At 41.4% G+C, this 11199-nt stretch overlaps 1 protein-coding gene across 2 annotated transcripts; it reads right to left on the bottom strand.

The window, feature by feature from the left end:
• Window positions 1-9609, bottom strand: LOC104933784 (interleukin-6 receptor subunit beta). 2 transcript variants are annotated; one of them, XM_027275272.1, is made up of 9 exons: window positions 9455-9609; window positions 7758-7989; window positions 6412-6606; window positions 6224-6328; window positions 4449-4598; window positions 3394-3528; window positions 3208-3304; window positions 2985-3066; window positions 1-1603 (listed from the first exon to the last, which is right to left on the bottom strand). In XM_027275272.1, the coding sequence occupies exons 1-9, from the start codon at window positions 9482-9484 to the stop codon at window positions 863-865; spliced, it is 1767 nt and encodes a 588-aa protein (XP_027131073.1). In that variant the 5' UTR covers window positions 9485-9609; the 3' UTR covers window positions 1-862. The 2 variants fall into 2 exon arrangements, with proteins under 2 accessions (XP_027131073.1, XP_027131074.1); XM_027275273.1 differs by having other exon boundaries at window positions 3400-3528.
• Window positions 9610-11199: the final 1590 nt, after the last annotated feature.

The raw sequence follows: 11199 nt of genomic DNA, 5'->3' as shown, positions 1-11199 counted from the left end.
GAAAATCTACAGTTTTAATGCTGAAATGTTGGTTCATGCACATTTTAAAACATACAAATGATGAAAACAGAAATGAACTTCAACTCTGAGGTAATCATAGGTACAAACACAGCAGCCAAGATAGCTTATTGTAAGCTTAAATTCCAGGTCAGCAGCATTTTAGCTGTGAAAGAGGTCTGAATGTGAGTGAGTTTTCAAAGTAACATGAGACATAACAGAAAAGATATGTAACGTGTCAAGAGGAAGATACGACAAGAACCAGCTGCCACTAGGAGAAACTGACCAGCAGGGAGGTGATAAAATAACCACAGCCAATCCAAAAGCACCTAGGATTGGTCTTTGCCGTGTATGTGTGCAAAGGCAAATAAAACAGGCAAACATCAGTATATACAGAGTAAAAACAGCAGACAATGTTTTGGCCTATTTACATGTACATTCCTCAGTCAGGGCTCAAACTGTACAGTACATGTACTGAGTGAATGTTGAAAACACATTGTAAAAACCTTCACAGTCGATCAAACATGGACAAATATCACAAATAATACCTAAAGAGTATTTATGGACAGCCCGCCCCCCCTGAACTTTTTCTTTTGTCAAGTTGAATTGAGAAGATTAAAGCCGCTCTGGTGTCTTTATGGTAAATATGCAGCCTCTGTCCAAAGTTTGTACCACAAATATCAATTATAAAATGAGATAAAAGTGAGCTTTAGAAAGAAAGAAAGAAAGAAAGAAAGAAAGAAAGAAAGAAAGAAAGAAAGAAAGAAAGAAAGAAAGAAAGAAAGATTTTTTCTAACCTTTGGACAAAGCCAGGCAAGCTGTTTCCTGTCTTGTCAAAAGGAAAAGTAATGAAAGTTTTAATAACTTATTGATGATTTAATGAGGAGGTGTAAGGATCACACTTCAGAGGACAGTAGGAGAAATCCACAAAAAGAGATTGAGGAAAAGGTGAAAGATCAGCGGTGTGGGTGAAAGTTTTGGGCTGGAGCGACGGGACCGACTTATAGACGCTTTGAGAAAAAGGGTTTTGGGGTGACGTGACCTCGGCTGGGTGAGAAAGCAAGACGGAGGAATGAGAGATGCTGCTGAGGTCAAAGAAGCAGACAGGGCTTTGATGCTGTCTCAGAAAATACCTGAAGGTTTTCAGTTCATCTGGTTTGGAGAGAGGTGAATGGGCTCTTGTGGCGCCCCGTGGAGACGCAGACGGCTCACTGTCTCCACCTAGCTGTAGGTTAACCTCATTGACGCTGACGGTGCTGTGCTGCCAGTGATTGCTTTGATAAGTGGAGTCTAGGAGGAGTGTAGGAGGACTTGGGGGCATCTGAGAGAAGTGGACACTGGAGTAGACGGAGGGGCAGGAGGAGAGGTCAGCGTTAGAGGTCGTCTTGGCCCTGGTGAAGCACTTTTTCACAGGTTGGGTGGTGTTTTGAGTTGTCTGAGCCTGTGAAACCGACTGCGGAGAGTGGCAGGGAGAGGAGTATGTTTGGAGATCACAGACACTGTGATCGGTGAGGTACTCGTCTGGGTTGGAGTTCTCCAGCTCACTCTCACCAAGCAAAACAACTTTCGAGTGTTCGATTTTGAATTCAGTCATCACAGGCATGTTCTGAGGTGAAAATCAAAAATAAATCAAATTATTAAATTTTGTTTGAGTATACTTAAGTAACACACAGTTTCCCCCTTTAAACCTGCAGTGACTTTAGATCTTTTCCCCCCACTTGGGGGCAGTAGAAGCAAGCTGTGAACACAACAATGACACATCATTATCATGTCTTATTTACACATCCAGCAGTCACTGAGTAACATTATCATTCATTTGGAGTCATGTATCTCCTCAGCTGTTGAATCTATCCTTGAGTCTGTCCTTCAGTGCTGAACATGTGGGTGTTTACAGATGTTTCACTGATAATATTCAAACCTGAGACTTCATGGCAACACCGAACCAGCATATGGAAAGATTGCTGATGCCCTGTACTCCAATTTATTATTATTTTTCCCCCCCAAAAAAATTGTTCTTCAGTGGTTAACATCAAGTTCTGTGACCAGATGTTACAGAAACTGACATTACGTCCACCGTTTTGTCATAAAAACGTTGACTTTTTATCGACTTGATCTTTTATGTACCTCGCTAAAGCATTAACAGTAGCTGCTCCCTGCTATTGGTCTGTTTTAGCTTCTTTGTTACCAGCTTTAAAATAGAAGGTTGGCATTGTCCTCACCTTGTGAGTCCATATGTGTGTGTGTCATCAAATGTGGTCCTGTAGACAGCTACTGTAACTACCACAGAGGTGATTTCCAGTTCTAGGTGTTTATGCTTGTCTGTCGTGCAAGATGCAATAACTAAACTGTACGGGGGTGTAGCTGAGATCAAAATTAAGGCTGACTTCTAAGATGGTTGTAGCCTGACCAGTAATGTAGTAACATCTACAGAGTACTACTTCTAATTTGTTTCATCCAGTAATGTTATCTGACTCTTCAGTGTACATTCATAGTGAGAGCAGAGGACAAGTTTGGATGCACAGCATGAGTCTGAACGAGTGTGAGGTTTTAAGGTCTGCTTTCGCTGCCACCTAGTGGTTGAAATTGTACTCTGGCTGATTGTGGATTGTCTGATGAACTCCTGTTTTAACTTTAGATACTGTCTGTTGTCAAACATGGGACGGGAATTCAACTGTTTAAAGTCGTTTTCCAAGTTTAATATCTAGAGGTCACGTACAAACCCTTGTTTGTCAGATGTTTTGCGTTATCATTACTTACTTACAAGACGGGCCAAATTTAATGTGGGAGAGTCGAACAAATCTACAGGTTCTTATCATTCAGGGGTAAAATACTTTTCAGCTGCAACACATTCGTTGTATGTCATGCTCTTCTTTCTGTCCTCATGTTTGCTGTCTCTATCTAACAGTAGCAAAATGCCTTATGAATATAATTTTGTAAATTGCTTTGTTTATCAGTGTATCAGTGAGGGCACAGGGGTTAAAGGTTACCTCCAATGTGGTTTTCGGGGTCCAGTTGGCTAAACTGCTATCGGATGGATCAGGGACGTCAGGACACAGCTTCTGTTTCACCCTACAAGGTTATTTTGGGGATGAACATTAGAGAATGACGAAAATTGCAAAGTAGGTAAAACAGTAAAAGTAGGACACCGAGCTTTGAGTGCATAGGTGTGTGTTTTTGTGTGTGTGTGGTTTAGTGTGACAGAGATCTTACATCTTACTCTGTGCCAGGCAGGCAATCAGTGCCAGCGGCAGCGTAGTCCCCATTATAGAAAGGAGGGTGTACGTCACAATCGACATTTCGTCAGAGCCTTCAAACATACACAAAAAATGTTAAGTTAAAGGTAAAGAAATGTCTTGTTTTTATGTTGATGGCGGAGTGATTCAGTGTCTGTTTCACCTTCACCTATGTGCATTTTAGTGAAGCCAGCTTTTCCAGGTCCAGCATCAGTGTTGGCCTGCACCAAGATGATGTAGTTACCCGGCAACAGATTCTTTAGAGAGTAATGGTGAACATGACCGGGCACAAGCACTCCTAAAATAAAAAACAGGAAAAGTTCAGTGTGTGTGGACAAGATGTGATAACATGATAGAGAATATAGATAGAAACATAACAAAAACAACAACAAACTAAATTAAAATAAAGCATATTTAGAAGTTTGACCCTTGCTCCCTGCAAGTGTTAATTCTACCGTCACAAGGACACAAAGATAAGGAAAATCTGAAGGATTTTACTCATACCCATGTATATTATTACATTTAAAAACTGATTTATGTTTCTGTGGCTGTTTTGTGACAAACTTTTGTATCTTTTTGTAGGCTGGAGGGTTAGAATTGGTTATTTGGTTGATTAAAACTGATCAGGCAAATTGGAAAGGTATTATTTTAGGTATTTTAAGTAAATGCGTCAGCAACATACTAATGCAAACATGTCTGTGACAGACAAATCAGAGGGGATATATCTTTTTAGTCACCTGCAAAGGAGAGGAAAGCAAACTAGAGGCTCTGATTCATGTATGCAGTAGCCTACTTGTATTTCTTATCTTCTGTCTTCGTGTCAATGTCATGTGATGACTTCCTCACCTTACTGTCAATAAAGAAGAGTTGTGCTAACAGCTCTGTGTGGCTGTACTTTGGCACAGCTTTGAGGTAAATGTTAATGTCAGCATGGCCACACTAACAACGTGCCATCGTTGTTGGCAGGTTTAATGTTTACCATTTTCACCACCCTAGATTTGCATATTAACAATAGCTCTAAACACACAAGTACACCTGAGCCTGACGGGAATGTCATCCGTATGGAAGGTGCATGGAAGTTTTCATCAGGTGAAAATAAGTAATTAGGATTCATCCACTTCACAACATCTGTGCTCCTCCAAGACACTTTCAACATGGATTGGATTCATATATTCGTAAAGTGTGAGGCTGCTTTGCCTGTGTGTAGGTACCACTCACTCTTGGCTTGCTGGTTTTCTTTCGAGTAGGAGATTGTGTAGTTGCGGATGAAACCATGAAGCAGCTCCACAGGTACGGGACTCCAGACGATCTCCGCTGTGCGGCCAGTGATCTGCTGCACCAGCACTTCTTTAGGAGCAGCTGTGGGCGCTATACAGGCAGAGGAAGGTGATGAGGATCAACCACAGGACGTGCTGCGTATTTCACAACAGCTGATATAATTAAGCTGTGTTTGCTTCAACAGGCAAGGTCTGTCAAATAAAAAGTGTGTACTTTTCTACGTCCTGGATCACTGTCAAGGCTTCATTGGCACAGACATCCGAGGTATAAATCAACAAAACTCAAAAGAAAACAGCAGCTGGATTCACTTCCAAACCACTTTGACGTTACATTTAATATCTGGCAGATGTTCTTATGCAGTCTTTGTATCCATGACAGACACAAATCAAATATAGACAGATGTTTGGCAGCAGTAGAATATCACCTCATGATCGCCTCACAACATGAAGTCATGAGCTTTTATATTTTATGTAGCGCCAATCGATTGCTCCACTTATAATCGACCTCTACTTGCTGACGTATAAAGACGCTCTAACGGTGCACTCTATATGAGCTGCTGCAGGGAGGAAGAAAAGTTTCCTCCACTGCTTTCTCTGAAGCACAGCAGGCGCTCTGCGATTACAACATTTGACATGAGTGACAAAACATTGAGTTTATGTCTTGTATTTTTATCGTATCATATGTTTAGTGCACACATTAATTGCACTAGAGTTGCGTGTTTCTTCACTATGATGAACGCGGGGCGCTGTAGTTTATTTTGAGCTGGTCTCTTGTGCACCATCCTGCTACATCAGCAGCTAGAAATAGTCCCCAAAAAATGCACATGCACTCCTGTTTGAATAATGTTTGCCTGACACTAAAAATAGCCCAGCTATTTTAGAGAAATACAGAAGCCTTTGTTTTAATATCAAAGTGTATATCTGTGGCCCATTGTTTCCATGCTTACCTGCATCTTTGGTAGGAATGATTGGGCGTGGGGGCTAAGGGGCCACTGAGGGTAGGTACTGTAGGTATTTATCTTTTGGTTTGACCTTCATGCAGCCAAAGTATGCAACATACATCAAGAAAATGTGGAAACTGTCACATCCTACAAGAATTTGGGAACTATTTTTGATTATCATCTTAACATCTTTGACATCTTTCTGTCAGTCCGACCATCCTCTGTCACTTTTATTGAAAGTCTCCTCACCTTTTCATTTATCTGTTGGTTTCACAGCCTCACGGTCAAGGACAGAAACAGCCTAAACTGTATTGTTAGAACCTGTTTGAAGCAAAGGGATCTTAATTCCAGCAAATCCTCTGTAAAGCTGCACGTATTTTGGCTTTTTCTGGACTTATACTGTACTTGCAAGTGAATTTTCCCTGTTGCGATCAGGGCGGCGTTATTCCTTACCTGCATGTAAAACTAACCAGTACTCTAAATAGTTCATTCTGTCTGCAACCCGGCTCCTAAATGCTCTGTAGTCTTGTTCTTACAGCATTGTCATTGTTTTATGTGATCTTATCCATTTTTTAAATTATTTTTATCTCGTCCTTTTGTAGTTCACTCCCTTCTATCATGTATCTGTATGTTTGTGAGTTTCTGTGTTTCTGTGCGTGTTAAGCCGCTCCAAACAAACTGCATCCAGTGGGATTAATAAAGTTGTTGGCAGGCGTCTCCATCACACAGCAGACAGCAATCACACTCCCAGTCGTTTGACTCGAATGTCACCTACCTCCTTGGCGCGTATACATGTGGATGGTGCCATCCTGTCCTGCCCCTTGTTCGCCGTACAGAGCTGTGACAGAAACAGCATAACGCTCCATCGGTTTTACTCCCTCTAAAAACAACACAGAGATGAAAGTACCGTTTACTGTCCAAATTAGTAAAAAGAACATTATATTGTCCTTGTTGTTACATTACCTGTGATTACCAGTGATTTACAGGAACTATTCAGCTTTTCCCAGTATAGGATGCTGTTGTTTTTCTCTGTTTCCTTGACAGCAAACCACTCCACTACAAAGCCGCTTGGTGACCAATCAACCGGAGCCATCCAACGTATGTCCAAGCTGTTATCATCCAGTGGAGTTGCGGTGATTTGTCTCGGGGGTGGAGGCTCTGAAGAGAAATAATAATAATAAAAGGAGAAGATCAAAAAGAGATAATTAAATGCAGATATTATTGTATGTTTAATGTTTTTGGTTTGAAACTGTCCAGTCCACCAACATGTCATCATGAACCATAGTTCTGCAGCACAAATGTGAGATTACACTTTCAGGGATCTGCAGAAATGTATTGTTGGTTGTTTTTTTCCAATTTCTTTTAGCGGAAAATTAATTTGAACCGTCCTTGGGACCCTTTTTAATATTTACTGTAAACTGTAGGGAACAGTGTCCTCAAGCCAAAAGAAACAAAAAACAATCTGGTGCATGGGAATATACAGACAGGGGACAGATTAAAGGAAACATGAGGCGTGCAGATGCTTTCATACAGCCACTGAATAGCTTGATGTGAATCAGATCTTGACCCCGTGGAAAATTTTGGAGCAACGTACTATGAGGCATCTAAAAGGCCTTTCGTTCCATTAGCCTCGCGCTGGATGGATTCCAGATCTCTTCCTGAGAAGTGTTTGTGTAGATGAATCATGTGTGTAGGTGCAGCTTCATTTTTGTGTGTCATGTGCGTACATGGCAGCATGCGCTTCAAACAGTTAGCGTCCTGCACAAAAATAATGTTACTAAGCTTGATTTGCTATATTAATCTCATGTCATTATTGTCATTAATGTCGTGTAATTTTTTTTTTGTTTAGCAGCTGGGTGCCGGTCATAGTCACTCACTCTGAAAGAAACGTTTCAAAGAGTCTCGCCTGGAGGTTTTTCCTATTGTTGCACTCGGTGACAGGTATGTGAAGAATAACAAAAGAGACCTTGAAGGAACCCGCCTCCACACACCTGGGAATTCATTGTATAGATTCTGGAAAGTTACGAAAGTTGTCACATGATGCAACCTACCTTTATTCCAACATCATAAAGACAAGGGGGGGGGGGGTTATTTAAAACATGCTGATGCCCTTATACAGCAGATTCTACCTATACAATCTAAATCATCTCCTATCTTTTAGGAGATGATTCATCCTCCTGGCTGAGTTCCAGAGAAAAGCCGTGGCAAGTACTGTACAAACAACTCGAGGTGAAACCACACCTCACTTTGGTACCCTGGTTAAATAGATCAAAAGCCATGAGCATAGAGGAATTTAAGTGAGACCTTACCAGCCTCAGAAGCTCCAAGGAGCCATATTCGGGCTTTCGGCGAGCTCCCTGCAGAGGTGGAAGCCGTCAGTTTGCACGAGCATCGTCCCTCGGGGAGGTGCAAGCTACAGGAAGTACTTGTATGGCCCAAATGACTACAGCTCCCATGATCACTTAGGACCTGAGCGCTTTCAGTCTGACAAGTCACACTGAAGAAGAGAACTCGGCCATTGGCGAGAAGGCGAGGCAAGGGCTGAGAAAACAGAAAACGACACATAGGAATGAGCTGCTATGAGACGACAGAAGTTTAAATCAGAATTCATAGAAACAGAGATTGTGTGAAATGCAAATTCATCATCGTCTTTCTCCAACTACCTCAGCTCTGCTCTCAATTTGATTCAGACTACAATGCAATAACTAAGTAATTTCAGAAAGGTTGAGGGCAGTCAGTGAGGAGACGGTGATTAAAAACTAATCGTATCTAAAAGCAATTAAGCTCTAAAGCTCAAAGTGATAGAAAGGAGTTGGAATTTATTACACAAGCACTCATGACTCAAATTCAGACACGTCATGACACACACACACACACACGCGCACATGCACACACAGACAAACACACCCTTCCATGCAAGCGAGACGAGTCTCCAGCCATTCTTGTCTGTTTGTATCACTCGCCTCCAGAATGGTGGTGCTACAGATGGAGCTGGTGGATGGAGGGAGATACAGCAGAACGTGCATACTTTAAGCCAGCAGTGACGCCCATAAAGACATTTATACATGCCCTATACATCTCGATTAGCATGAAAACAGAGTAATAACACTGCAGTTTATTTGTGGTCCATGTATAACTGGATATCGTTGGACTGCTCTGGGTAAAATCCCTCTTCAGTGTCTCATGGAGGTCAGGACCAGTGGCTGTAAACTGGCACTGAGGATGGTGATTCCCATAATCAGCCAGGATGGCTCTAGGGGGTTGCAATGTTGGTCTTTCGGTCGGTCGGTCAGTTGGTCCACCACTTTCTCTGAAATATCTAAACATCTGTTGGATGGGTTTGGTAGAGGTTGCCAGAGGTTGAATTGACATTTAAAACTTTTAGTGTAATATCCTGACAATTATTAGTTGGGCTGGTACAAATATTCACGGTTCCTAGAGGATGCTTGGCAATCCCCTGACTTTAACTCTATAGGACGAATTGTCATTTTGGAAGATCGACACAAACTTCATGGTGCATTCATGGTACCCAGAGGACAAACCCTAATGATTTCAGTAATCCTCTGACCCTAGCCTCAACATGAAATATATAAACTACTAAAAGGTTTGTGTACACACTTCAAAACTGTGTTTTATGGCCAAACATCTAAAAAACTAATTAACAAATAAGCTGACTTTGGGATCACGCACCCATCACGCAGCTCACAGTGTGTCATGGTCATACATGACAATGGTTTAATTACTGTGTTTTGTCACTCTCGTGGTAATTTGAATGATGGATTTGTATATGTGGGAGGCTAGGGATGGTGCTATTAGTCATCTCGTAAAAACATTCTCTGCATAGCTCCGCAGAGACCTTTATACTAACCTGCGGGGGCTTGAATCCACTACCTATGCTGAGGAAACATCCCACACCACACCACCATAAGTATACTGAGTTTCTTTACTGCTATGAACCAGCGTTGGACTTTTAACAAACACATTATACAAATGTATCGACTCTCACCGTCCTCTCCTGTCCTTCCATGCTGGGCATTGCTCCACAGGCTCCAGGGACTCTGTGGGCCCTCGTAGCTGTGACGAAGCCTGACAGTGTATGAGGTGTCAGGTCTGAAGAGGCAAACCATGAGGCTTTTGTTTCTCGCTGTCACATTTTCAACCTGAACATTAAACTGTAAAGGAAGGAGAAATAGAACAAAGTCATTAACGTGTGAAGAAACTACATGAAGCAGAGATGGAAGCCTGCTGTTTTACAGTAACACCTCTCCTTCATGTAGGGGAATGTGTTAAGGCATATTTGGGAGTGGCTGACCTGCCCTTCTGCTGTAAACTCAATTTGGGATTTTAGCTTTTCGACTTCACTGTCAGCCACAGGGAACAGAGCCAAGGTGGAGATCCAGGTAACATTCAGACACTGAGGTCTCCCTCTGACTGGCTTCACGCTGTCCAAAGTCACTGGATACAACATCACTGCGAAACACGGGGAGAGAAGAGTGAGACACAAGTAAGAGAGGAACAATGAGGCTGAAAGTAGGAGAAGCAGAACAACCTCACCTTCAATCCGACCAGACTGACACCGGCGCTCTGATGATATGTCCTGGCTGTCCGTGTGGGCTATGACGGTGATGCAGTACGTAATCCTCGCGGTTGATTTGGTAATCGCCGTGCAGCTGTTCTCAGATGTGGTGCAGGTGAACAGGGTGCTCTTTGCGTTACGTCTGTGCATACACAAATTCACATAAACATAGAAGCACACGCGCAATAAACAACAATGTTTATCTGAGTACAGTTGCCGCTGGCAAAATTGATTTGAATGTTTCAGATGGATGTGTGGTCACACACACACACATCACCGATACGGATCATACATGGTGTGCAGAAAGTTCCTCTATTTGAGGTAGACAATATTACCCAACAAACAGAAGTGAAGGCTGTTTAACTCTTATCGCTGCCGTTTATCATACCAGCCATCAACGTCTCACACGAATGTGAAATTCAAAGCTCATTACGAACAAAACCATTTTCACTCAACGGCACAAACGGTTCACTATTGCTGAACAGAGACTCGGTTAATTCAGTTTGAATCTGCCAAAGACACCTATAAGTACACTGCTGAACAAATCCAAAACAAAGGTTAGGTTAGTGAGCAGCACACTGGAATGAAAAGTTGCTCTGCGATAATACTCTGCATTATTCTTCAGATAAAATCTTTTTCATCACGCTACATTTTGAAAGAAGGCATCCTAATGCAAAGAAAGTTTTCTAGGGTGAAGTAAGAATGAACATATTAGATTTTAAAAGGGTACACTACAGACAATATCAGATGGTTTATTTCCTGCTTACCACAAATTCTGTTGATTTTTTTACACAGACGTGTAAAATGAAAGGTATTTATAATTTAATAATAATGTTTATCCTCTTACTGTATCCTTTAGAACATTTAGAACGTGTTACACATAATATAATATAATACAATATAATATAATATATAATAATATAATATAATATAATATAATATAATAAATTGTGAGTGCCTGTTTGCCTCCATGTGCCTTGCAATAAACAGAATGGATAATATAATAGATCTGTAGTGTACCCTGCCTCTTACCCAATGCAAGTTAGGGTAGGAATAGATGGATGGATAAAAAATATAATATAATATAATAGTGTAGATAGTATACAGACAGGTGAAAATAAGGTCAGACTTTTTCTTTATGTACAAAGTATTGTCTTGAAGGTAAAGCCTTTTAT

The sequence above is a fragment of the Larimichthys crocea genome, chromosome XXIV, assembly GCF_000972845.2.
Source record: "Larimichthys crocea isolate SSNF chromosome XXIV, L_crocea_2.0, whole genome shotgun sequence".
Lineage (NCBI taxonomy): Eukaryota > Metazoa > Chordata > Actinopteri > Sciaenidae > Larimichthys > Larimichthys crocea.
The sequence above is the reverse complement of the archived record's forward strand: the minus strand, read 5'-3'. Positions and strand labels throughout refer to the sequence as shown.

Bases quoted from the DNA above. Each gene is read 5' to 3' on its own strand.
- LOC104933784 (XM_027275272.1), bottom strand. From the start codon at position 9,484: ATGCCCAGCATGGAAGGACAGGAGAGGACG. The intron at 6,607-7,757 runs GTAAGGTCTCAC...ATTTCTCTTCAG, and splicing joins CCTTGGAGCTTCTGAGGCTG to AGCCTCCACCCCCGAGACAA. The intron at 3,529-4,448 runs GTGAGTGGTACC...TTTTTATTTTAG, and splicing joins AGAAAACCAGCAAGCCAAGA to GAGTGCTTGTGCCCGGTCAT.